The sequence below is a fragment of the Motacilla alba genome, chromosome 20 (genome assembly GCF_015832195.1).
Source record: "Motacilla alba alba isolate MOTALB_02 chromosome 20, Motacilla_alba_V1.0_pri, whole genome shotgun sequence".
NCBI lineage: Eukaryota > Metazoa > Chordata > Aves > Passeriformes > Motacillidae > Motacilla > Motacilla alba.
In genome coordinates this window covers 10,045,264-10,071,820 of record NC_052035.1, presented here as the reverse complement: position 1 = coordinate 10,071,820, position 26,557 = coordinate 10,045,264, and the positions used below count along the sequence as shown (strand labels likewise).

Below are 26,557 nucleotides of genomic sequence, written 5' to 3'. Positions count from 1 at the left end.
CTTTGAGGGTAGGATATAACCATGTGTATTTACCCACCCCCCTGGAGCCATGAGCTGTTGCCTGGTTCCCCCCAGCAAGAGGGTGTTCTGCTGGGCTCAGCATGGCTCACACCTGCTGTTTCTTCCCTGTGGAGGTGATGCCCAATCTTCCTCCACCTCTAAAACGTGCCCAGTGAATGTTTTAGAGGAAAAGACCCCCCCCCCCCAGTGCTGCTTGTTTAATGATGTGCTTGGAAATCATGGAGTTGCAGAATGGGTTGGGTTGGAAGGGACCTTAAAAGTTTATCCTGGTCCAACCTCTCTGCCAAGGGCCGGGACACTTTCCACTGGGCCAGGTTGCTCAAAGCCCCATCCAGCCTGGCTTTGAACACTTCCAGGGATGGGGTGTCTGTTTTTTCAGGATGTTTGGCGTTGCTTTTGCAGCTCTTCTTTCTCCCACAGGTGTTGTGGTGCTCTGCAGAGCAAAGCAGGACTCTGGAGCCTCCCGTGGGCTCCTGCCCAGCCCGGCTGTGGGAGCTTCAGTTCAGGGTTTTTTTTCCCCTCAGGACACAAGAGCAGGGGTGTCTTTGTGGTGACATTGCCTCTAAGTCGTTGTGTCCTCTCAGCTGTGCTGCCTGTGGGTGTGGGATGGAGGGTTACAAGTGTGGGATGGTTCTGAAGGTGGACACTCCCAGGGCCCTGCCTGTGCTGCTCATGGGCAGGCTCCACCTGCTGCAGCCCCCCCAAGCCCTGCCTTGCTGTGGCCAAGGTGTGTGAGGAATTTGGGTCTCCTTTGCCTTCCCTCCTGCCACCAGCTGGCCTCAGCATGGAGGGGGAGGTACAAGCTGTGCAAAGCTGCTCTCCCTCTTTGGGGTTTGGGCTGTCTAATAAAGGATTCCAGTTGCTCTGAAGCCATCAGAAGACTCAGAGACACACATTGCCTTTCTGTCCCCAACTACCTGTTCCACAGAATCTTGTGGGAACTTGGTAAATCTGAATCCCTCTGCCAAAGCTCTAGGAGTACTGGCTGCTGGGGAGCTGGTCAGACAAACACTGTCTGCTCCTACAAGCCTCCTGTTGCAAAGATGCCAAGCTAAAATCAGGTATTTCAGCTCCTCAGCTTTGATTTTCCACTCCTCTTGCATTCTGACCAGATGAGCTGTGTCATTTCAGCCCTGAGGAATCTGGCCACCGTTCCTCTCTGCTTCCAAGCCCTGCTTTGGATGAAATCGCCTTTAATCAATAAAGGGAATCATGAAGCTCATTGCAGGACATGCATCTTCATGAATCTATTGCCATTTGGGATCACCAGGCAGGGAACTGTCCTTCCTTCCTCACAGCATTTCAAGTATTTCTTTGTGCCTTTGAGAATATTCCTCCTTTTTCCTTCCTCCTTGTACCTGTCTGTGGTTGTGTTTTCTGACCAGCATTCATCGCTTCTCAAGGAATCACTGCTCTTCAGAACACCCTAAAAAACTGCCTGAAACCAGATGTGAGCAACCTCCAGAGCTAACAAAGCACCTCACTAAGCAGTAAGTGCATTTCTCTGTGGTGATCGTGTTACAGGTTTCTTAATGCTGGAGTTAGGTGCAAGAACTCACCCTGTGCTCCTTTTTACCTCTCCAGCACCGGGGTGGTGATGGGCTTTGGGAAATGTCCTGGGTGAGACCTAAGGAACAGCTTTGTGTTTGCAGCTGGAGTATCCCAGTTTAGCTCCTGTGTCCCATCTCCCAGTCCAGCCCTTCCCGAGGCTGCAGGAGGCTGGGGCTGCCCAGCAGGGCATGAATGAGAGCTGCTCTGCTGCCTGCTGCTCCCCCTCCTTCTCCCACCTCCTCTCCTCCAAGCTCGGCCCCTCTCCCTCGCTCCAGCTGGAGCCACAGGTTTATCTGGAGGCGAGGAGTCTCTGCTCTGTAAGCTGAGCCCCGAGGAGGAGGAGGGATCTGCTGGACCCTGGAGGAGAAAGGGTTTGGCTGCCTGGAGGAAAAGGAGAGAGGCAGAGCCTGGGCACCATGGCTGGAATCCCTGCTCTTGGGCTCCTCTCCCTGTGTCAGCTCTTGGCCACAGCATCAGCTCAGGTGAGAAACCTCATTTGTGTCTCACGCTCAGGGGAAAACCTGTAAGGGTGAAAAAGAGTGTTTGTTGTACCTGTGGGGTGAAACGTGGCAGTAGGCAGTCATTACTCTGAAGTTTATTACAAATGTGCACCTGGGTTTGTACCTGTGTGGGTAGGTGGAAAAACTGTTTTCTGTTTCTGTAGAAGTGGTGTTTTCCCATCCAGGACTGCAATTATGAGAGGGAAAGCCTTGGAAAGGGCAGATCTGTTGATGCAAGAGAAACAGTTTGCTTTTTCAATGAAGTAACAGATCTCCAGCGAAACTGATCTGATCTGGCTCTTTATCTGAGTCACAATTTCTTACTCATTCCCTCAGTCAATTTTCAAATTTTACACTTACAGCATGTTTAACCCTTGCTCACTTGAGACATTAAGGTGTATTAAACTTCCCTGTCTGGTGTTAATATTATTGTCTGGGGAAGTGACTCCTCAGTGAGTTTTTCATTGTTAGTGAGGAATTTTCGCAGCCTGGCTTGGGAATTCAGAACTCTGCTGTGAGCAGAGCTGCTTCTACAATGAAACCTTTGTTCCCTGAAGCTACAGTAAGTTGCTCTCTGGAGCCCTCTCCATACAGAAGTCATTTATTGGACCTTTCTCTCCTTCCCCCCACCTCAGACCTTTCCAAAATCCCAGATTTTCAGGGGGCACCCTGCTCAGAAAGGAGACTTTTTTCTTTTTTCTCCTGTCTTCATTGGTGTCTGCCTGTCTTTGCCAGCACCCCATCAGACTGGGGCTATAAATTCATCTACCAAGCACTCGGCACCTTTTCCATGGGCTTTGCATTTCCTCCTCTGCCCAACCCAAAACGTGCCTGTTGTCAGAACAATTTCCCATCCAACAAAACCCCTTTGCTGCCCAGGGACCAGTTTGCATTCCCAGTACAGGCCATCAGTAAAAGCAGCTGGGGATGTGCTCAATGAAAAGGGTTTCCAAAGAGCCTTGCACTGTTCTGGAGCAGCTCGGAGCCCTCCCAGGGTGGCAAGGGGTGCAGATTTAGGGTTAAGCTGTAGGATTTTGCCAGTGAGTTCTGATCTAGCCCATGTGTTCCTTCTGATGGAAAAACAAGCTCTTGTCTCTCCCTTTTCCACAGTCCCTTCCAAGAATTGGACCACAAGGCCCTCCTGGACCACCAGGACCCCCTGGACCATCTGGCAAGGACGGCATTGATGTGAGTGGCACAGGGCAGGGGCTGGCTGGGGCCAGGGTGGGGCAGAGGAGCTGCTCTTGCTCTCCAGATCTGCAGCCTCTGGGCATCCCTGGGGGATGGACCTGGAAAATCACTGTCCTCCTTCTGCAGGAGGCTGAACAGCCCGTGAGGTGCTGAGCCGGTTCTTTGCAGGATCAATCCCCAGGGAGAGCTCAGGGGTTTGTGACCCTGCTTGCAAAGTAGAATATTTCTCTTTTTGTGCAGGGTTGAGTGCAGAGGTACGATGTGTGTGGGGTCAGGGCACGTTCAGCAGTTCAAAGACAGATTTATGTGACACTTCAGAGCATCTCCACCTCTAGAGAGGCTACAAGAGACTCAAATATGCAGCACTGGACACTGCTTTTGTCTTACTGGTTTTATTTCAATATTGTCATGGTGGTTATCCCTCACTTTGGCACATGATGTGTCAGGAACTGGCTCTTGTGTTGCCAGACATGAATTTGTAGTGGCCAAAAAGGCAAATAAAATGAGCCTGCTGTTTCAGCAGGCAGCTCCTTACACCTCCTGCAGAGGGAGAAGGCTACATAGCCCAGGACTTAATGGAGGAGAAAATCTTTTTTTCTTCTTTTTCATTACTTTTAATTAGTTACTTTTAATTGATGTTTCCTTAGAAATTAAAAATATTGCTTCTGTGCATCTGTTGGATAAGGACTGAATTGTGTCCTGTAGCTGGCAGTGGATAAAATGAGCATCAGATGGGCCTTCAGCAAGACCACATCAAATGCAAAATCTGGGGTCCTGCTTTGATTTCCAGTTTGAGCAGCTCTGGTCTCTCTGAGCTGTCTATGGAATAGTGCAGGGGTTTTTAAAGCTCGACTGAAGTACATTTATTGGAATTGGGCCCTTAAGCAACCTTGAAAAAATCTATTCATTCCAGGCAGGTCACTTTCTTTTGAATAAGGAGGTAAAAAAAAATAAATGTATGAGTTCCCTGGTACATGGTGAACAAGGAGTGTTTGTGCCTGCAGTGGGGAGCTTTCCCTGCAGCTCCCTGAGCCAGGCTGGGCTGAAGAGAGAACCTCATTGATTTCCACTGCTCCCTCTGAGTGTCCTTTTGGCTAAAGGAGTCTGTATTCCTGGGAATCTCCCTCTGGTTTTGTGGTTCAGAGAGAGATGTTCAGAGCTGGCACCTCGGCAGCTTCCAACTGACTTTGGGGGTGTCACAAAAGGCTTCAGGGGACACCCCAGAAGAGGGCAAAGGACACTGGATCCCCTTTGCAGCAGTGGAGTCCCTGCAGCAGGGCATTGCTGTGGCCAGCACCCTTTGGGAAAGGCTGGCTGTGATCCACTGTGGAAGCAAAAAGAAGAGTTTGGGAAAGATGAAACCCTTCAGACTTCAAGTTTCAACTCCTGCAGAGAGGAAATGGGAAAGAAACCCCAGATGTTGTTCAGTTCCTGCTTTCTACAGAATATTTAACTCTGGAACAGCACCAGCATGGCTTCTGATTGCTCTTGGAAACAGGAGCCCAGGGAAGTGTCACTCATGTGGACCTTCACCCCTTTATCCACAACTAAAAGCTTTGGAAGGCTCCCCGTGGGACAGGCTCAAATAACAACATCTCATTAATGTGAAGAACTTAGTCCTAATAAATCAAGTGGCTGGGTGAAGCGTTTGAGGTGCAAAGTCCTGCAGCCCCAACTTCAGCCTGGAGTTTTGGCTACACAGAAATAATCTCTAATTTGAAGAGACTTGAAGCCCATCCCTCGTGTGGATGGAGGATGGCAGGTGCCCTGTTCAGGTGAGATGGTCTGGGTGGCCAGGGAAGGCTCCAGGATGGTTCCTGCTCTTCCACAGGACATTGAGTCCTTTCAGGAGTTGCACAGGAGGAGATGCTGGGCTGTGGCTGGTGTGGAGCAGAATCATGCAGCCTCCATGCTTACAAGCTGTGCTTTTTGTGTCCATACACTCCAAAAAATGATTGTAAATAAAATTCAGCACTGTTCTACGTTTTCCTAGTGCTGCATGGGGGGAGTCGTGTGAATCCTGAGTAGCAGTGTCAATTATGCCACTGCAGAGTGAAACCATTATTTTATTTTTCTTTTGGTGCTGAGACTTTTTTTCTTAAATTGCAATGAAAATTTTCTGCACTGTATTCCTGAACTCTGTGAGCCACTCCAGCCAGGTCATTGTGACAGGTGCCTTTGGATGAAAGTGGTGTGAAGTGCTGCTGGGTGTCTTTGAGCTGGGTGAGTGCTGCTGAGGTGTTCGGCAGTCTCCTACCATCAGCTGTGAGCACTGAGAGGTGCAGAGCATGCAGCTGAATTATTCAGGATATCTCCTTGGATGAACTCCACCAGCGCAATTTCTCAAAGGTCCAGCTTTCATCCCTGCCTTTCAGGGGGAGCTGCAACATTAGGTCCCTCTGAAATATTTTATAATTAAAGCCTTTAACAAGCTTCTCATTTCATACCCAGTAACAAGCAAAATCTCTCTCTCCCAAGACTGGAAACAGCATGTTTTGATGGAAAGAATTAGTGACAAGTTCCTGTGAATTATTTCTGGAGATGTAATTCCCTAAATTGCTAATAAGCAATTGTCACTTTTCAAAAATCAAGCTTTTTTTTGCCTTTTTTTTTTTTCCCCTTTGCTTTCTCTCTCCTGGCTTGACTTGCTGAGAAAGAGTAAACTTCCACACAGCACCAGGAGAGCATTTCCTTTTGCTGAAGCCCTGGCTCTAATTCCCAGTGACCTGGCACTGGGGGTACATCTCCTGATTAGGCTTTGCATGCAGCTCTCTGAAGTTCTGGGGCTCCTGCAGAGTCCTGCAGGGGTCCACCACAGCATCAGGGTTTAAGATGGTCCCCAGCAGCCTTTGCTGGTGCTGTGACCTCCCTGTGCACATTCCCACCACGGAGGAAAGGAAAAAAGGCAAGGGGCTGGCAATCCCGGGTGCTGGAGGAGGGAGCAAACCACCCCTACAGCCATTTCCAGCTGCCTTTTCATTTCCAAAGAACTGCTCCTTTCATTTCCTGGGCAGGGAACCTTCCCCAGCCTGCCATGATAACTATTTATGGAAAAGCTGTGGGCAAAGGACACTGAGGAGCTGCTTCAGCAAGTCAGAGCATAAAGATGCCTCTGTTCAGGGACCCTCAGCTTGGGCAGTGGTGCAGGACATAAATCCTGAGCAGCTCCAGGCTGGAGGGCTTTGCCCACAGCCCTCCCAGTAAACACAGAAACATGCTGTAAATCCCACAGCTCTGCACACACCTCCTGCCTCCTAATTAGCAGCCCCAGGGTGGGAGGGATGGTGTTATTTCCAGCCTTGCTCTGTTCATAACCACCCTTCTTCCACAGAGCTTTTCTCCTCCCAGGGTTGCCCCTTCCCTCTGCTCACCCACAGTAGCTCTCAGGATCTGCAGTGCCCTAAAGCCAGGAGGGCAGGGTAGCCTCTGCACTGGGACACAAAGTGTTTTCCTGTGTTGTTCCTGTGTTCTTCTGTGGGATGAGTTGGAAACCAAGCTCCAGTCAAGCTCCTGCTGTTCACAAATGGTTGCTTCTTTTGGGGCCTAACAATAAAATACAGATTTTCATCTGGAGTCCACACACACACTTATGAATGGCATTACAACTGGCTGAGCTGCAAGAAGTGATTAAAAACTTACAAAATGTTGTCTCACGAACACCTTTAATGCTGTTCTTAAAAGTTTCTTTTTATTACAATGGAGAAAAAAATAGAGTGCTTTTGAAATATTGTATGAAAATTGCGTTTAATCCAGACTGTGCAATTGGATTAGGTGGAAATCAGTTGGGGGCTGTGGCTGTTTGCTTTCCCTGTCCAAGTTTAGTCATATGAAGGAAATCCTTGCAGACAGTTTGTTCATTCTTCACTTCGTGGTAATCCCCAGCTCCTGGCAGTACCACAGCTCCATGCTGTGCCCTGGAAAGCTGGGGTTGATCCCTGTATCACCAGGAAGATGTTTGGAAGCTGTGACACCCATCCAGCTTCCTCTCTGCCCCGCTTGCAGCCAATCCCAAGCGCAAATCAATTCTAACCATGTCTGGAAGGAGCTGAAAGTTCTGGGGGCACTGCTCAGGAGCAGTGGTTCTCTCTGGGGGGCAGGGGATGTGGATTTCCTCAAATCTGCTGCTGTAGATGTGGGAAAAGGCTATCCAGGCTCATCCTGCTTAGGGGGAAGCAGGGTTTAGAGCATCAGCTCACGAGACTGAGCCAGGTAAATCTCGGAGGGGGCACGAGGAGAGGTTTGAGTGCAGTTGGGAACAGCCTTGTTGGAAAAAGTCAACAAAGGTTCAGCACTAACACTTTTTCCCTTTCCTCTAGGGAGAGCCAGGCCCTCCTGGTTTGCCAGGCCCACCAGTAAGTATTTCCTGCTTGCCATTGACTTGTCCCTCCTTTCAAGAGGACACAGGACATGAGCTGGCACTTGCAGCCTCACTTTCCTCCTCACCTGCCACAGAACTCCCAGGAGTGGGGATGCTCGGGGGACAAACACATTCTCCTGCTTCATTGCTATCAGTGAAACAGAATGAAAGTTAAATTCATGAATGAGATCAGTGGGATAAAGCTTGTGCATCACCTGTATGGGGACAGGTGTCATGGCACCGAGCCACATTATGAGGTCATTTTTGGCACTGCTCTGAGTCTGCTTCAGCCCCTGAGCCTGCCAAGGGGTGCTCAAACCTGTACCAGCTGGCAGAGAGAGCCCTTTGCTTTGGCCACTTACTGCATCCCTTCCTACCCCTACTAAGAACAGCTCGTGAGCCTGTGGGAGTGAGCCAAAGCACTGAAATTTAGGATTTGGATATGGATTCATAGCAGATTCACCTCTCTTCATGGCATTCTCCCCTGTTGCATGCTGTAGGATTAACACATCAACAAACGAGCTTCCATCCTTGCATCCTTGCCATGTTTCTCTTGTTATTTTGTTATAATAATTGACTGTTTACCTCATGTAGGGGCCAAAAGGTGCACCAGGGAAGCCTGGAGCTGCAGGTGAAGCTGGGTTGCCTGGCCTTCCTGGAGTGGATGTGAGTATTTTGTCATCTTCTCTTCGGTTTTTTAAACCTTTCACCTATGCAGGAGAGCTTTCCTGATGTGTCTCATCAACCTTCTCTGTGCCTGCTGGAGAAGGAATGGGAGTCCTGGGACTAAAACTGTGTCTTGCACATCAGGAGAAATTGAAGGAGAAACAACTCCGGGCTGAATTAAGGGATTTGAGAACAATTTTGAGATGCGTTGCTGACAAGATGGCACTCTGTTGATCTTTTGGGATTTTTTTTACAGGGTTTAACAGGAACTGATGGCCCACCTGGCCCAAATGGGCCTCCAGGAGACCGTGTGAGTACCTCATTAGATCCTAGGTCCCTTTGAGTGGTCGTTGTCACTGAGTGTAGGGATGATTTTCACATTCTGCTGTAGATTGGTGATATTCAAGTACTGATTCTGATGTAAACCCTTGCAGAATACTTGGATCCTTCAAATGCAGCCCCAGGTGGCTTTTCATTAGGAAGGGCATGAAATCCACCTTTCTCCCACATGCCTTTGAACCTGCTTGGGTTGCCTCAGAGGTGGCTGTACTGGGAACATATCAAGTATGCAAAAAGTTTCTTGAAGCAGTCAACAGACTCAATGGTGAAGTCTGTCAAAATGAAGTTATTTTGGCCTTTATTTGCAGTCTGAGTTGGCAGATCTGTGTTGTTTATAATTAATGCTACTGTGTGTTAATTGTTTGAACTTTTGCCTTTTATTATTTCTGGAACTGTCCATATGGTTGCATTATTAGTTGCCACAGTGTTCCCCAGGCAGCCTAGCAAGAATTAAGAGGGTTTTTTTCTGCTTTCTGCATATTCTAGCTCTGCTGAGGGGCACCACAGGGACAGAGAAACAACTGCCAGAGATGATACAGATGTCCTTCAGCTCATCCACAGCCATCACCCCTCTTAGGCCTCCCTGTGACATTAAGGAATAATCCTTACTGAGCCACTCAGCACAGATTGTGATCCAGCGTGGCTGTTCTCCTGTCTCCCAGATGGGAATCTAAGGCTTGTGTCCACAGCTGGCTTGCTGGCCTCTTGGACTCAGGGCTGCAGTGATGGGCTGGATTTCTGTCACCTGTTCAGTATATCCCAATAATCCACTTGTTGGCCCAAGGACTTACTCAAATCTAAACAATCTGTGAGTTATTTAAGGGGATGAGCAGGACAGCCATGTATTTGTGATATGTTCTTCTTCCTTTCCCATGTGGCAGGCAAAGTCTGTGTGGCCACTGACAAAGTTGAGTGACAGGACCCAAATGTCCTGGTCACAGCTCCAAGCATCTGTCCATCACCACCACCCTAAACCCCACTCCTTTTCTGTCCCTTGTGCCCATCTTTCTCCCCAGAGATCCTGCAAAATCCTGGCCACTCTCAGACATTCTGTGGCAAGAGCCCAGCAGCATCTGGGAACAGATTCCTGATTTCTAAAGGAGGGAAGCTCAGGACCACCCGTGGAAGGCTGAGAGCAGTTCTGTGCCCTGTTTGGGGCTGGGTGGCAGTGCTTGCCCATGCCCACGTTAGCACACAGCTCCTGCCTTGCAGGGTAATTGAGCAGATCATTTTTGGGCACAGGAATTCCTCTCTGGCTGCCAGGAGGAGCCCCAGGCAGAGCTGCCCTCGCCGCCCGCTCGGCTTTGCTGGGCTCTCCCGTTTCTTGTAACTCAATCTGGCAGCACGGGGCAGACCTGGGACCCCTCATCATTTATGGGAGCTTTTCGAGGTCAGTGGTCCATCTGGGAAATTGTTTTAATTGGTCTGATAAAAACCTGGGAAAAGGGAAAGACCTCTGAAAGCTTTAGCACTCCAAATGGAGCATTGTTAGCCTGACTTGCTTTTTTTCTCCCTGTCTTGTAGAACATATCTCAGTCTTGCAGGACTCACTGAAATAAGCTGTGGGTTTGAATTCATGCTTAACACTGATTTCTTCCAAATAAGGTTAATTTTTGGAACTGGAGTGTCTGAGAGCAAAGCTGCTTAACATAAAGAAGTGGGCTCATGGAAGCCAGTTATCAGTAATGATTTATTGCCAAACATTTCCAAAAAGATTTTTATCTTAAATATCTCCTGCTGCTCTTAGCATCCATTAGCTTTTCTCCTGCTTGAAGACTGATTAGATAAAGTCTACTTGTTTTTTCAATTTTAAAACCCCTTTATTTATAGCTGGGGTTGAGCTGGGTCCTGACCTCCATGTTAGATACTGGTGTCCTTCACTGGAAAGTTCTCAAAGGCCATTTTGAAGTTTCTCAAACTCCATTTTGAAGTTTGTTGCTTTCCAATGAAAGCAATAAGGAAAACATAATTATTCACTTCTATTTATGAATGTCATAATAATCAAGTGTTTTCAACGCTCCAGAGCTGTCTGTTCACAGGGTAAATTACTACAAAATGAAAAATTATGGTGATAGTGTTTTCTAATCAAAAGAGAAAGAACATTGTTACCAGGAGAATGAGTCGAGTCAGACAATGTTATTAAAATTGAGATGTAAATTAGAGTCTCTCTTTTGCCTTAATGCAGTAGCATCAGCTCATTCAGGGATTTCACAATCTCTTACCAGGAATGCTCACTGCTGCATTCTGCTCCTTACAGCCTCCCCGGTATCAAAATTAGGGAATAAAGGGCCAAAGTTTGGCATTTTGGGTGCTCTGCCATCTTTCTGGCCTGTTGGACAAAGCAGCTGCTTTCAGAATTAGGGTGCCAGTCAGGAGGTGCCAGGAATCCAGTGTTTCCTTGCAGGGAGATCCCAGCCTGTCCCTTACAGCCAGCAGCAGTTGTGAGGATTTTTAGCCTGCAGATAAAAGTGACTGGAGGCAGAGCAGAGTAACCTGCAGCGGGAGAAATGAATGAGCTGACATTCACAGCACAGCTGATTTTTATTGGATTGCAGTCCTCTGCTCACAAGACCACTCTTAACAAGGCCTTGGCTCCTCTGTGTCTTTCTCCTTAAGCTTAACAAGGGAAAGCATTTCTAATCTCCTTTGGCCCCCAGACCAGGAGCAGAGGGCAGGTGTCATCCCTGGGGGCACAGGGGGAGCTGGGATATTCTCCAGTTCATCCACCTTGTTCTCCTGGTCCCAGGGGCAGACAACATTTGATTCCAGCTCAGGACATCTCCTCCAGATGTTTCTGTGCAGCATTTCGGGGATGTTTGGAAAAGAGGTTTGGGCTGGGGAGAGGCCATGGAAGCTTTGTCCCTGTGCAAGGAGCTGTCCCTGCTTTGTCCTGTATTGTTGAGGGTCTTCAGGGTAGTCAGGACTTGGTGAAGTGAAGGAGGGATCTTGATTCTATTTCAGAAGGCTGGTTTATTATATTATGATATATATTATATTAAAAAAGTCCACACTATAACTATACTACAAAGAACAAAGAGATAAGAATCATCAGAAGGCGAGACAGGAATAGAAAGGAATGAATAACAAAGTTCTGTGGCTCTTAGGGAGTCTGAGAACTGCTGCCTCCTCAATTGGCCACCAAGTAGAAACATCTTCTATTGACTAATTGAGGAAGCACCTGCTGCATTCCACAGCAGCAGGTAACAAATTGGTTACACTTGAAGCTGAGGCCCTTCAGCTTCCCAGGAGAAGAAAATCCTAGCAAAGGGATTTTCATAAAATATCACAACTACAGTCCTGCACCCTGCTGCCCTGGAAGCTGTCCCTGTCCACGGCAGGGGGGTGGAACAAGATGAGCCTTCAGGTCCCTTCCCACCCAAACCATTCTGGGATGCTGTTTCAGCATTATCACCCATCATGGATTCTGCAGCCTGCTGGCCAGCTGGCAGCTTTGCAATGCAGCAAAGGGGCTCAGGAGGTCTCTCTGGGCTCTTCAGTCAAGCAGGAGCTTCACAGCTTCAAGAGAGACTTAATTCCAGTCTAAGCCATGAGCTCACCAAGCTCCAGTCAAGCCTAAGAGTGGGAATGCAAATTGGGAAGAGGAGATGGGGGAATTGCCAAGGAAGCAAGTGAAGAAGCAGAAGCTGCCAAATCTTTGGCTTTGCTTGAAAGGAAAATAGATGAATTAATAAAATTCACTAGAACAAATCCAAATTCTGTTAATAGTTTAACAAACTTAGTAATTGGATCTACAATATGAATGCATTATGAATGAGACTATTTCAAAGTAGATAGAATTCACATTATGAATGTTTAGATATTCATAGAGGATATTTTAGATATTCATCTGAGGCCAGCTGGGACTTCCAGAGTAATTATCCATAAGTTTTTGTCCTTATATGTATGAATTCAGCTGAGCATCTCCAGTTGTGTCCTGCTTCTGCAAGACACTGCTGGAGTTTCCAAGCAAAGATTGGTGTCAAGCAGAGCAGGCCTTGGTGAGTCCCCATATGGGGATTTCTCTTTTCTCTTTCATTCCTGCTGATTTTTATCCTGTTTTATTCCCACAGGGTGCCTTAGGACCTGCTGGGCCACCTGGACCAGCTGTAAGTACCTCCCAGAGCAGCTCGTGTGATGAAAGTGTGGAATATTATGCCAAAACCATCACCAAGAGAGGATGGGAAGCTTTGTATCCCAAACAAAAGGATCAAGGCCTGAATGAGTGAATATATTGTTTGAAATGTTTAAATATGTATGTGTGACCTGTTCTGGTGGCACAGACCTGGTTTCATTCTCTGAGGTGCTCAAAAAGCAGAGCAGCTTGGGATACAGACTGACATATCAAATGCTATCACAATTATTACACATTATCTAATGTCTAATCAAAATTAAAAGAAAAAGGAGAAATAGATAAACTGGAATGTTGTCTTCCTCTCCATGTCCCAGCCTTGTGCCACTACACATCTCTCCTCTTACAGACATCTCATAGGTAACAGAGATGGAAAGGGAATACAAATTCTTAGAGGCAGCAAAAGAATTCATCAAAACTCTGCTCTGATTGCAAATTATAATCATTATAATGGGGCAAGGGAGTGATAAGGAAACTTAGAACAAAAAAAAAATTAGCAGCATTTTTTGAGGTTTTCTTTTATTCCTCTGTGTTCAATTTCTGAGTGATCTTTTTCTGTTTCAAATGTTGTTTTCAGGGCAAAGGCCTACCAGGACCTCCAGTAAGTAATAAGAAATTTTTTTTTCCCCAAAAAAATTATAAATTAAGATTCTGATTTTACTGGATACCCTGAGTGTTGAAAACCCACCCCAGGCCTCAGGTCCTTCTACTGTGCCAGGAGTCCTGCAGATCATTGCCCCTGTGGGGTTTTTATCCTTGCTCCCACCTGGGGAAGCTGGCTCTGGTGTAAACTCGAGGCACAGCAGCCTTGTAAACAGTGGGAGTGACCAACCCTGGGCAGCTTTTTTTTTTAGTGGGCTCCTGGGAGCTGCCCTGTGCCTGGGGGATGCAGATTGGCAGTGAATTCCAGGGGAAGGTGGAGTAAAAAGCAAAATGTGCATTGGGAAGCTGCTGGTCTGGTGCAGGATGGAGCTCCTCGAGGGGATTGGGAAAATGGGGACAGCCCAACTGGAGCCTTCAGTTTGAGCCTTCATGTTTTCCAGATTCTGTACTGCATTAGTGCAGGACTCTGAGCTTCATTTGAAGTGTTAGCAAGTTCTCTTCACAGTTTAGCTGGACAAAACAATCCTTTTCCAGCCTGAGAACTAAGGGCACCGTTACAGCTTCAGCCCCAAAAAGTGCAAACAGCAAATTGAGGAGAGCAGTCTGAGAGGATGGGACTGCATCACCTGGAGCTGTGGTTGGACCCCAATTGAACCCCAATACGGAAATGCACCAAACCTTATAAAACTCTGAGAACTCCGGGTCCATCCTGGGTGTAGCCATGGCCAGGCACTGCCCAAGGTGCATCCTTTAAAGGCCTTTAACAAATCCCTGCTTTAATCCTTTAACTCTTAATCCTTTAACTCCAGCCTCTGCTCCAGGCAGCCTCTCGAGGCATCACAGCTGCTGGGTACCCCCGGGCTTTGGGGTGTCAAGGTCACCAGAGATGTAAAAGCTCTTCTCTCTGTTCAACAGGGGCCTCCAGGACCCAGTGGGCTCCCAGGGGGACATGGATTTCGGGGCCCTTCTGTGAGTTTCTCCTACCATTTAATCCTCATTTACTGAATGTGCCACCACCACAGAAGAATGAGTTTAATTTTTGACTCTTACCTCTCTCTGGGGTGATATTTTGGTAGCCACCCCTCACATCCCTTTGCATTTACATTGAAAGGGAATTCTTACTATTTTTCTCTCCTTTCAGGGACCTTTTGGTCTGCCAGGGTTCCCAGGGCCTCCTGGACCACCTGGGCCTCCTGTAAGTTGAGACTTGCAAATAAATGGGAGGAAATTCTTGGGGGGAGTCTGGAATTTTCTTCTTGCTTCACTTTTTATTTGTTGCCACTGCCCTGAGCATCCAGCAAACACCAAGCCCTGAGGAGAGCAGGGACTTTTCCAGCTGCCCTTGGATGTTTGGATGATGATCTCCTGATTGTTATTTGCGCTCTGTGTGAGGAGGGAACCATGGAACCCCACCTTGATGGCACACAGGGCACGGGGTGGGCTTGTTGTTCTCTCAAGGAAGGTTTTTTGTGCTTGCTTGGATCAGGATTTGTGCTTGTAGGGCCAGCAAGTGGGGACTTGCAGTCAAGTCCCTGCTTTGGGTTTGCTGCGGCCTCTCTGGAGTGTTGAACAGTGGGACTGGGAGGTCTTTCCCAAGGCCAGGAGGAAGCCAGGCACAGCTGCTCTTCTCCAATTGCTGCCTTCACCACCTAAAGCCCAAGAGTCCTCCCACGCCCAGCTGGGCATCTCCAGGGGCTGGTTTCACCCCTGCTGTGTCTGCTTTTGGGGGCTGGTGCAGCTCAGAACACTCCGGGTTCAGGGCAGCACTTTGGGCTGTGGGGCTGAGCGTGTGCCCTGTGCTGCTCCAGCTGAGCTGGGTCTGTAAAAATTGTCCCAGAAATTGTGTTTTCTCCTGGTGTTTGCCTTGTATTTAAAAGCCACCGTTCCCTGAATTGCAGGGTCTTCCAGGTGCCCTTCCTGATGGCGGTGGGGACCTTCAGGTAGGTTTTTCTTTGTGTTTTCTTTATTTTCTTTATGAAAATATGCTTTGGTTTAATCCCTGATGTGCCTTTTGGTTGGCACAGCTAGGGGAGTGTCAGACCATTTAACATGCACTGCTTAGACCTGCAGGTGTGGGTTTAAACCCCCTTATCAGAGTGGGGGGTGTGTTGGGTGTGTTTTCTGGACTGAAATGTTTATTCAAGGAGGCAGATGTGCACTGGAACAGATTTCCCAGAGAAGCTGTGGCTGCCCCATCCCTGGAAGTGTCCAAGCTCAGGTTGGACAGGGCTTGGAGCACCCTGGGGCAGTGGAAGGTGTCCCTGCCCGTGGCAGGAGGTGGAATGGGATGATCTTTAAGGTCCCTTCCAACCCAAACCAGTCTTTGATTTTGTCCTCGATTTTTGCTTCCCTAAATGCTCATTTTCCGTGCATTCTTCACGTGCTAAACAACTCCAGCATTTGGTAGCAACCAGCTTTTCATGCTTCCAGTCCTGCTTTGCCAAGGACAGGCAGTGTGTGCAGCTCTGTTTGTTCCCAGGATGGTGGCCCTGGGTTCCGTGGACACCTGCTTTGTTTAGGCTCCCTTCCTCAGGAGAAAGCCCTGATCCCTTTCTTTTGGGGGAATGAAAGGAGTGTTGGATCCAGGAAAGATGGAAGTGATATTTGCAGATTTCACAGCTGTTGTTGTGACAGCTTCTTTGGTTTCCTAATTGGCATGTCCCAAAAAAAGCTCCGAGTCAGTTTAGCCTGCCTTATGGCACATCACATGGGAGTTAATGGGAAATTGTGCTATTTCTGCATGTTTAATTTAAGTTACCCTATGGAATATACTAGAAAATTAAATTTGTGCTACAGAGGTGCTGCCTGAATTTGTATTAAAAGAAAAAAAAAAAAAACAAACAACAAAACAAATTAGGAGTTATTTATAAAGTTTCAGGAGTATGGCCTTTTCCTCATTAAATTTCCATGCATGTTCTGGTCTGTTCCCACCAGGGGCTCTCCCACCCCTGGACATCTGCAGATATCAGCTTAGAGGTATTGGTTTTTTATTGGTACCATTCAATTAACTCTGAGGCCTGTCCTTGTTTCTTTCAAGGAGTTGGCTAAAGGAAATCAATAGGGGTCAGTTAATGCAGAGGATTAATTACGGTCCTAATGATTTAAAGAAACTGATCCAGCTTCACCGGGTTCTTCAGCATTTTGGACTGTGGACACTGTCAGCCTTCAGAAAGTCTCCCAGTCCATGTTCAAAGGGGAGTAGGCCATTCACAAATCATTATTTTGTGGGGTACCAGGACCTCTAAGACTGTGTTCCACAGGGAAATGTTGGTCAATCCATGATGCTGTGATTCCATTGGATTTAGTGAATTTAGGGCCAAAATCCACAGGATTTTTTCACCTGCTGGATGAAGCCAGCCTCCCTGGCTGTGCTGTGTGCCTGCTAAACCAAAGTGTTTCTGTTCCCTGCAGTGCCCAGCTCTGTGCCCACCAGGTCCCCCAGGCCCCCCAGGAATGCCAGGCTTCAAGGTAAGGAAACATCCCCTGCAATACCAGATTTGTCTCCCAGAATAAACACCACTATGAAGGCATTAAATTGTATATACAGTCTCTGCATATAGGCTCCACACCTCCCAAAGCAGCCATGCATTTGCATTTATTCCTACAAATGAAATTTAACCCTTGGCATCGATTAAAAACCCTGCAAGGCCAGTGGGGCAGAGCTGATGGACAGGAACCAACAGTGGCAGCAGTTCAGGGCTGCCTCAAGAGCCAGGTGCTGAGAGCTGGAAAAACCTCACCAGTCCTTAACTGCAAAATGTAACTTACAGCATTAATAGACTGCAATTTAACTGTTGTTTTAATAGCCAGCATAGCAGCAGGCAGATTTGTGTTTCAATATTTTAAACAGAATTATTTGGTTGGCCTCTGGTATGTAAATTTTCAGCCCTCAGGAGTTAAACATCTCCTCCTCTGTCCCCTCTGTGTCTTTGCAGTAATGGACTCCAGCAGTGAGACAAAGTAAAATGTGACTCAAGTTCTTTTAGCAGGATTTAGGAGTCGCCAGTGAGTGGAGGAACTCCTGGGAAATGCTCTCAATTCCTCCTGAAGTGACCTTTCTCACTTTCCCTGTCTGCTTGGGCTCTGCACTGAGTCATAAACATCATTACAAATACAAAATGTTTAGGGATAACTGCTCAAAATTCATAGCTCATGAAATGGAAAACCCAGTGAAACTCTCCAATTATGATGCAAATGGTGCACAGGACCTTTGCTGTGGTGAGGAAGAACATCTGGCATGGCTGAAATGAGCCTGGGTCTCCCCCACAGCCACAGGAACAGAGCCAAGACACAAAGTGAGTCAGAGCTTATGTGAAAGCTCTCAGTGGGACCCGGATTTCTTTGAAAGCTTGATGATGCAGAATTAAAGATGACTTAAAAAGGGAGGTTAAAAATGCAGAATGGGGCTCTCAGGAGTGACTCATCCCCATTCTCTGGGGTGATGGGAACTGAGTTCTGGTCCCTGTGTTTCAGAGTTGCATCCAGACCACGAGCTTAGTCCAGTGCAAGTCACTCTGGAAAACCAAATCTGGGAGTTTTCAGGAACTGCATCAATTCTGCCCCTGGTGCCTGATAGCCTCCCCCAGGAGGGACCTCCATTCACAGCACACCTACAGACTGTTTTCCCTGAAAGTCATTTGGGCTGTGGGCTTTAGGTTTCACAGCTGTCTCACCAAATCTAATTTGAAAGCAAGACTCTAGTGGGATGTGAATAATCATGACTCTTATTTCTAGGGACACACTGGTCACAAAGGGGAGCCTGGTGAAGTAGGAAAACAAGGAGAAAAGGTAAACTTAAAAGTAATGGGGGAGGATTTTTCTCTTTAATAACACCTTGAAAAAGAAATAAGGGATTTTTTTCAAGGAGGCAGGGAGGAATGAGGCTGTTGGCTGAACAAGGAGCAGTTACTTTGGCTGCAGTGCGTTGGCTTCCACTGCTCTCCCTGTAGGACCATGCGCTGACTCCCCAGGAAAATTCATCTTTCCAAGGATCATCATGTTAAGATCAGTTTGAGTTATCCTTTCCCATGCAGGGATGTCAGCTCAGGAAAAGCCCTGCTTTAATCACTTGGACAAATTCCTGACTGATCTGAATGTTCTTGCACATAGAAATTGTCTGTAACACAGAAACAAATTCTGAAGAGAAATCTGGGAGGGAGAGGGGGAGAGAAGGAGGGGGGGAGCTGAAGGAGAAATAAGATGGGGCTGTCCCTGGCTGTGTGTGCAGGCTGCTGCTGTCCCTCCTCCTGGCTGATTTGTTTTTCTGTCCCAGGGCAACCCTGGCCCTCCCGGCCCTCCAGGGATTCCCGGCGGTGTTGGCCTGCAGGTAACCCCACCTCTTCTCTTCCCACCATTCCCATGGCCTTGTCACTCGTGGAGTCACCTTGGTTACACAAACAGTGATTGAGTTTGAACTGATTTGTTTCCTTAATTAGGGCCCGAGAGGACTGAGAGGCCTCCCTGGTCCAATGGGTCCAGCTGGCGACAGAGTAAGAAAACAACTTCTGATTTTTTTCTTTTCCTCTCCACCACCAGTTTGTCTTCTGAGAGGTGCCAGTGGCATTTGTCCTTACTGAATTCCACTGGAACATCTGTAAAGGTGTAAAGTGTGGGCTGTTCCCTGCAGCCCCTCCATCAGAACAACCTCCCAAAGTCAGGAGAATTCACACACCCAGGGACTGGCAGGGTCAGCCCCAGCCAGACTGAGGCATTCCAACCAAAGGGCAGCACTGACAGTGCTACAGAATCATGGGGAAAGAAAAAGGAGAAACATTTAAATGAACATTTCACTTTCTGCTCTGTCTCTTTACAAGAAAAAGCCAAAGAATCACTGATGGACAAAGGTTTTCAGGACACAAAAAGGCTCCTCAGTGAGAACAGGGTCAATCTCCAGCTCATTGAGGCTTTGGACTCCTGTCACAGTCCCTTGAGCAGCAGCCCAGAGGCTGAATGGTTTAGAATTGGATGAAGTCATGCATTTATTTAGGAAAGAGAGTGTTATCAAGATAGCAAGGCCATGAATGCTGTCAGTGTATCAGAGGTACAGAGGTATCAGAGGATCCAGAGTAAAAAACCCATTGTTCAGAGTGGGACTGACTGTCCTGCAAACCAGCAGGAGATACAGGCTTGTCTTTCCAGGGCTGTTGTGTTTCTCAGGTTGTGGTACCAGGTGGGGATTCTGTTGCTTCCTGCTCTGCCAGGGCCAGGCTCACAATGCTGTCTGTCCTCTGCAGGGTGACATTGGATTCAGGGGCCCGCCTGGAATCCCAGGACCTCCAGGGAAAGCTGTATGTATCCCAGTCTCTCTGTGGCCCTGCCTTCCTCAGCCTGGTTTATTCCTCCTTCCTGAGCTCTGCTGCCAGGGAGCAGAGGCTGTGCTGGCCACCTCCAGCAGATTATTCCCTCTGCCCTTTCCCCCCACTCAGAGCAGTGTTATTTTACCTCACCCAGACCTCACAATGTCTCTCCCTTTACCATGCCCCACACCAGAACAAGTTCACCACATTTCCATTGCTCTGTGCTTCACTGCCCTTCCCAGAGCACCAGCAGCTGTGGGCAAGCCCTGGAGAAGGGAACATCCATTCCTTTTGGAGGAAGAATCAGCCCTTTTGTGAGCTTACATCCCTTGAGCCTGCTCTGTTCCCGGGTGCCCACAGCTCTCAAGGATTTTTGCTCCAAGCAGGAATAGCTGTGTGTTGAGGATGCAATCCCCATCCCTCTGCAGCACCACCCTCTGGGGACCACCCCCTAGTTTTGCAATTATAGAAGAAATTCATCAAAACTAAAACAAAACGAGGTGCTTTCTCAGCAAACCCTTCATTACACCCAGCAGGATATAGACAGTAAATATTAAGGCTTTTCTCCCACTCTGTTTCTGCTTAAAGAAATTGCTTCATTAAATGAAGGGGAAGATGGTCTCTGCCCTGAGGGATTGCTGGCAAAGTCCCTGCTGCAGAAGGTGTGTCAGGAATTGGAGTGTAACTGAGCAAGTGCAGCCCAGCTCTCGGGGGACTGGGTGTGCTCACACCTCTGCTGACACCAGCAAAGAACACAAAAACCTCCTCATTTTGCCCCAAAGCAGCAACCTCTGCCACTGTGTGATGAAGATGCTCAATGGCTTTTCCTCCTCTGTCACAGGGAGACCAAGGGAGCAAAGGACCTCAGGGATTCCGGGGGCCCAAAGGTGACACTGTAAGTGCAGTCAAACGCCCTTTGCTCCAGTCCAAAGACTGTTCCACAGGTTTATTATGGCTTGTGCTCCCTTCGTTTGCTTGAAAGGGATGGAAGCATCATCTCAAAAATGAGATGTTTAACTCTTACTAAAGATGCCTGAGCAATAAGGTGTCCAAGTGCTGCCTGGAGCACAGGGAGCAGATCTTACATCCCTTGAAATGATCAAGAATCTTCCCAGCTGTTGTATCCAGCACTGGGCTGGTTTCCTGCTGTGTCCCAAAACAACCTCTACACTTATGTGGACAGAGAGAATCCAGCTGAAATGGAATGAAATGTCCCCACAGAATTTGAGTATTGTCTTTGTTGACTGTTCTTCAGGTTAACACGGGATTTATTGTTGTTTTCTAGGGTAAACCTGGACCAAAAGGAAACCCAGGGGCTCGTGGGCTCATAGGAGAACCTGTAAGTCAGTTAAGCAGGATGCAGGTCTTGCTGTTTGTCTTGCTTGCAGATGAGGAGATCAAACAGAGCAGGCAAAAAGCTGCTTCTTGCCATCTTGGCTGTCAGGCTCCTGCTCTGTGGGACTCTCTGTAAGCCCAGCTGGGCTGAGCCACAGCTGTACTGCTGCTAATGAAAACCTCCCAGTACAACTGGAGCTGGACTCGTTGCCAAAAGCTTCTTTGGTGTGGATTTTGCCAACCACAGAGCCTCCTCTGACCTAAGCATGTGCTCTCCACGATTGCAGGGAATGCCTGGCAAGGATGGGCGGGATGGAGCTCCTGGACTCGATGGTGAGAAGGTTTGTAAAGTCCTACTTCAAACTGCAGGGAAGGAGACTGAGACTGAGCTGGCAGTGCTGCAGCTCTCCTCAAGAAGCTTGGCTGGAAAGCTTTTCCTTCTAAAAAAGTTGTCTGATAGTGTCACTAGTGAAGGAGAGTGAAACTCTCCTGTTAGTTAATCCTGAGTGAAATTCTCCTGTTAGTTAATCCTGAGTGAAACTCTCCTGTTAGTTAATCCTGAGTGAAATTCTCCTGTTAGTTAATCCTGAGTGAAACTCTCCTGTTAATTAATCACTAGTGAAGGAGAGTGAATTTCTCCTGTTAGTTAATCCCGAGGGAATTCCCTAAAGAAGGGAGGTGCACAGATGATGTTAGCTCAGCTGTGCCCCTGGATCCAGTGGCTCCTGCTGGCTGACTCCAGGCCTTCAGGGATGCCTTTTCAGAGCTGTTGACAGAGTTGATTTTAGCAGCCTGGAGACCAGGTGCTGTCAGGTGCTGGTTGCCTGGTTCCTGAGCAGTGCTCCTGCAGGAACATTGAATTTGTGCTGCCAGGGAAGGCTGGGGGCTGCAGGGAGCAGGGAAACACCTGGGAGCTCCTGTCCAGTGCTCACTCCTCTGGACACAGCAGCTCTTGGTCCCGTGCATACAGGGAGGGAGAAAAGTGCAAATGCCTGTTTGGGAGTGTGTCCCCTGCCTGTGCCAGGCCATTTCCCTGTGCTGGAGGATCCCTCCTAACCTGTCCCTATCCACAGGGTGACGCAGCTCCCATGGGTGCTCCTGGAGAGAAGGGGCCAAACGGACTTCCTGTGAGTATGGAGCAGGACCTGCCACCTCTGGGGCTCCAGCAGCTCCGTGCCTGCAGAGATCCTTCCTGGGGACGGGGCAGGGTCATTTGGTGGGCTGTTTCACAAGGAGCTCTAGTTAAGCCAAGAGGAAATGCACTTTTCCCACCGTGCAGACAGGGAAGGAGTGTGCCAGACAGGATTGGAGAACACCTGGAGCAGCACCTCACAGTAATTCCCTGGCTGTTGGCTTCTCTGACTCTTTAAAATCTAAACTTGAGAGGGATTTTCTCTTTCACATCCCACTGATCACTGTGTGATCCCTGATGGAGGCAGGTAAGAGCTGGGGTATAATATCCTGAGCTCTGTCCCTGCCTTACTCCAGTGCTTATTGGCAAAATGTTTCATCTCTCCAGACTTCCAACTATTTAAAGGAGATGAAGTATTCCTTTCTTCCTGCATTTACAGAATATTTTGAACTCCCCTGGAGAGAGGTTTCTGCTGTGCAAAATGTTGCTGCTGCTGGTCCATTTGTATATTCCTGCTCTTTGCTCTCATGCCAAGGATTAGTGTTCATGGAGCTGCAAGGGCAGCAAGAGACACATTGAAGTCATAATTTTCACAGTGGAAGCTGCAGAAGTCTAAACCTTCCATTGCTTCAAGCAAAGGTCGCTCCTTGTGTGTCAAATCAGAGCAGAATAACAAATTTAATAACTTCACTCCTTCTGACATTGCTTTAATATAATTTTTTTTCAGGGTCTGCCTGGAAGAGCAGGTATTAAAGGCTCAAAGGGTGAACCAGTAAGTGAATCTCTCTAACGATGGGGTCTGGTGGGGAAACTGGTCACAGCAAGACTTTTTAGCTTTGGGGGACTGGGAGGACTTACCCCAAAGTGATGGTTTCTGTTTTTCTGCTGGGGCTGAAGAGCAGCAATCAGGTAAAATAACTGGGCTGGCACCTGGTTCAGTAAAGGCACAGGAGAGTCATCAGTGGTTTAGTAAACCCCATCCTTCTGTCAAAGTCCCAGGAGCAGGTTTGATCTTTGGGGATCAAAAGGCTGAGCACCAGCAGGAGCAGAATGATCTCATCTTGCCTTCTGCAGGTTTTCCCTCACCTCAGGAGAAAAACTTCCATGGAGCTTTAGATTGACACCTACCTGTGAGATTAAAGAAAACCTCAGGCAGACCAAAGCAGTCCAGCACAAAGCTGCTCTGAGAGGTGTCTTTTTTTCCCCTGTCCCTCTCCTTTATGAATTTTTCCCTCTGCACCATTATTGCTGCTGATCCTCAGGGAGGAGAGCACGCTGCAGGAAGGTGGTGCAGGAATCTCCTCCTGGTGGGAAGGGGGGTGCAGGAGTGAGTGTGATGGGCTGTCCTGGCATCTCTGTCTCACGTGGGACATGGGGACACTGCCTGGGGCTGGCAGCCCTCCCTGGGCACTGGTGCCAGGAGAGAGTGTGCAGCTCTGCTGTTCTCTGGTGCTGTGAGTTTTGCCTTAAATCTGTAAAAGTTTAAAGCTGCTTTTATTTCCTGATCCAGGTTTTAACTCCCTCCTCCTGTTGTTGCTTCAGGCAGGACAGAAATGACTCCCTGAAGGGATGCCCTAACTGAGTGATTGCTTTGTGCTCTGCAGGGCAGCCCTGGAGAGATGGGAGAGGCAGGTCCCTCTGGAGAGCCAGGCATCCCTGTAAGTGCCCCCATTTCCACTTAGCTTGGGCTCTGCTGGAGAGTTTTAAACCAAACTGGGGAGCGGGAGATCATGTGCTGCTTCCTTGCATAAATAAAGCTCCCAGTGATGCAGCACCTGCAATCCCAGGGGACTGAGCACTCCAGGCATTCCACACTGGTGTGGAGCTCTCAGGGAGCACTGAGCTGGCTGGGCAGGGTGCTGGGCTCTGGTACTGGGCAAAACCCACCAGCAGCGGGCTGGCAGATGGGCCAGAGGGGCAGGAGATTGGGACTGAACAGCCTGGGATCCAGGAGTGTGTCCCAGAGGGCTGGGAAGGGTGGGTTTGTGGCTCCTGAATGTCACAGCTGACTTTGGTGTCCCTGCCAGGGCGATGTTGGCATCCCTGGTGAGAGAGGTCTGCCAGGACCCAGAGGAGCAACCGTAAGTACAGAGCTGGCTGTGAACCAGAGAGGTGCCAAAATAGGCTTTGGAGAGGGGGGTCACTCTCTGGCTACAGTAAAAGGCCACTTCCTCTCTCCGTGGTGTCTCTGGGGAGCTTTGGCAGCAAAGAAATTCCTCCCCAAGCTGGGTCAGGTCCTGTTCTCACTGACAGCTCCGTGCAAATGCCAAGTGATCCCTCCCATTCCGCTTGGCGGAGCACACTGCAGCTTCCCAGGAGGTTTGTGGAGCTGCCAGGAGAGGCTGGACAGTCAGCAAGCCCCTCATTACACAGGAGTAGGAAGGTTCTGCTCGTGCTGAAGTGAGGCATTGGTGAAGAAGAGCTCCTGGGAAGCTTTTACAGAGGACTTTGCCACCAGCACATGACACCTGAAATCTTCCCCAGTCCTGCATCCCTTTCCTTGGAGCAGTGCAGAGGGATTCCCTGCAAAGCATGAAGCCATAAATGCAACAAAACTGGGAATAACTGCATGGTGTCCCTGCTCAGTAGCAGAGATGATGACAAATAATATCAGGAGGGTAAAACCCTGATTTTGATCCCACTACTGAAAATGCTTGGGTACTTTTTCATCTTGTCACTCCCCAGCTAGTGCTGCTGTTGGAGTTGGATCTGATCTTCTAGTGGTTTTGTTGGGTTTTTTTTTTCCTTTTTCTTTTTTCTTTTTTTTTTTTCCCATCTTAATCTCATTTTGAAATCCAGGAGCCTACAGCAAGTCTAATATGATTTCTGGTACGCGCCACTTGGAAGAAATTGAACTGCATGATTTATTGTTTGTGAGCAGCTTCTGCTTTAACTTCCAAGGAGAGGGAAATCAGCTTTAGAAATAAACTGTATTAATAATGTTTGCTTTTATGTCTGCAATTTTTCATCGGAGTGGCTGGCCTCACAAAAGGTACCACATTATTACAGCCAAAAAGCAAAAGCAGTTGAGCTAATTGTGTTGGTGCAGAGTTTTGACAGGGGTGCAGTTGCAGCTGAACCCATGGACATGTCTAACCTGGGCTTCTCATTTCTGATTTGTTGTATTAGAATCAGAATTTATTAGTTAAGACTGGGCTGCTCCAAGAGAGGTGCAGGGCTTTTCCAGTGTTAAGGCTGTTTGGCTCAAAATAATTTGGGTTTTTTAGCTCTGAGTACCAAGAGTTTCTCAGAACCTGTCAGGTCCCTCCAGCTCCCCCCAGCAGCTCAGCAGAGTCACTTTTGATGCAATTTAACTCAGCTTCCCTAAAGCTTTGTATTTATAACTTTCAAAGTTCCTTACTGAATAACGAGCAGAAAACAAAGTGAAAACCAGTAACCACAAAAATACCTGAGCAGTTGTTCATCTTTTTGAGGCTGATGCTGCTTTATGTCAGTGGCCAGTTTGAAGTTTATTTGTGTCCCTGAATGCTCCACCCAGCAGGGATGGCAGTGAAAGGAGCCAAAGCTGCAGCCCTGCCTGGTGACAGAAGCTTGCTGAAGGCATCTATTTCAAGAAGACAGTTCACAAAATGAGATTTAAATGCCTAAATTACTTAGGTTTTTTTTTTGTTTTTTTTTTCATCCAAGATCTTTATTGGATATGTGATTTTTTTCTCAGGAGAAAGCAATAGAGACTCCTAATGGTAATGTTCACGTCCAGTCTGGTGAGCCTCTTGAAAGCCTCTGCCCTGACAGATCAACTGCTGGCTTTTTGTACCTTGCTGGAGCCAAGGATGTCCAAGCAAATGGATGCAATTGCCAGTTTTCATTTCCAAGGGCCTGCAGCACGTGTTTTGCAGTGGTTCCTTGCAATCAATTAAAAGCAGAATATTGGCATAGCAGATCCCTCTAATGGATGGTGTCTATGCTCTGTCATGCTGCCACTTTTTGCTGTCCCTGACCTCTACCACCCGTGAGCCCGGTATGTTGTTAAGCACTGATGATCCAAATTAGCCTTCCTGTTAACAGCAGTGCAATTAGCAACGCCCAGCGAGCCCCAAACCCCAGCTCTGCAGTGTCCAGCAGCAGTGCCAAGGGGCTGCAGCCCAGACCTGCTCACTCTGCCCCTTCAGAGACACAGCTGCCTCCCCTGGCCCCAGATGTTCTCCTCACCAAAGCTGATCTCTCTCTTTGCAGGGACCCCTGGGCCCCCAGGGCCCCATAGGAGCCCGTGGTGTCCGAGGCTTCCAGGGGAGTGGGACAGAGGGGTCACTGTGGGACAGAGGGGTTGTTATGGTGCTTTGACAGGTCAGGATGACAGAGGGGCTGTTATGGTGTTTTGGCAGGTCACTGTGACAGAGGGGTCACTGAGGTGTTTTGGCAGGTCAATGTGACAGAGGGGTTGTTATGGTTTTTTGGCAGGTCAGGGTGACAGAG

At 48.2% G+C, this 26,557-nt stretch overlaps 1 protein-coding gene across 1 annotated transcript in view; it reads left to right on the top strand.

Annotated features, from left to right (window-relative positions):
• Nucleotides 1-1,242: 1,242 nt before the first annotated feature.
• COL9A3 (collagen type IX alpha 3 chain) overlaps nucleotides 1,243-26,557 on the top strand; it is a 35,023-nt gene continuing 9,708 nt past the window's right edge. The window contains exons 1-24 of the mRNA XM_038158718.1: nucleotides 1,243-1,511; nucleotides 1,848-2,054; nucleotides 3,183-3,260; nucleotides 7,580-7,615; nucleotides 8,215-8,286; nucleotides 8,543-8,596; nucleotides 12,696-12,731; nucleotides 13,332-13,355; nucleotides 14,273-14,326; nucleotides 14,499-14,552; nucleotides 15,256-15,297; nucleotides 16,769-16,825; nucleotides 18,092-18,145; nucleotides 18,630-18,683; nucleotides 18,793-18,846; nucleotides 19,591-19,644; nucleotides 20,495-20,548; nucleotides 20,939-20,992; nucleotides 21,276-21,329; nucleotides 22,062-22,115; nucleotides 22,848-22,892; nucleotides 23,725-23,778; nucleotides 24,148-24,201; nucleotides 26,318-26,371. Coding sequence (XP_038014646.1) covers nucleotides 1,989-2,054; nucleotides 3,183-3,260; nucleotides 7,580-7,615; nucleotides 8,215-8,286; nucleotides 8,543-8,596; nucleotides 12,696-12,731; nucleotides 13,332-13,355; nucleotides 14,273-14,326; nucleotides 14,499-14,552; nucleotides 15,256-15,297; nucleotides 16,769-16,825; nucleotides 18,092-18,145; nucleotides 18,630-18,683; nucleotides 18,793-18,846; nucleotides 19,591-19,644; nucleotides 20,495-20,548; nucleotides 20,939-20,992; nucleotides 21,276-21,329; nucleotides 22,062-22,115; nucleotides 22,848-22,892; nucleotides 23,725-23,778; nucleotides 24,148-24,201; nucleotides 26,318-26,371 — 1,212 coding nt within the window. The 5' untranslated portion in view covers nucleotides 1,243-1,511; nucleotides 1,848-1,988. The remainder of the gene's footprint in view (nucleotides 1,512-1,847; nucleotides 2,055-3,182; nucleotides 3,261-7,579; nucleotides 7,616-8,214; nucleotides 8,287-8,542; nucleotides 8,597-12,695; nucleotides 12,732-13,331; nucleotides 13,356-14,272; nucleotides 14,327-14,498; nucleotides 14,553-15,255; nucleotides 15,298-16,768; nucleotides 16,826-18,091; nucleotides 18,146-18,629; nucleotides 18,684-18,792; nucleotides 18,847-19,590; nucleotides 19,645-20,494; nucleotides 20,549-20,938; nucleotides 20,993-21,275; nucleotides 21,330-22,061; nucleotides 22,116-22,847; nucleotides 22,893-23,724; nucleotides 23,779-24,147; nucleotides 24,202-26,317; nucleotides 26,372-26,557) is intronic.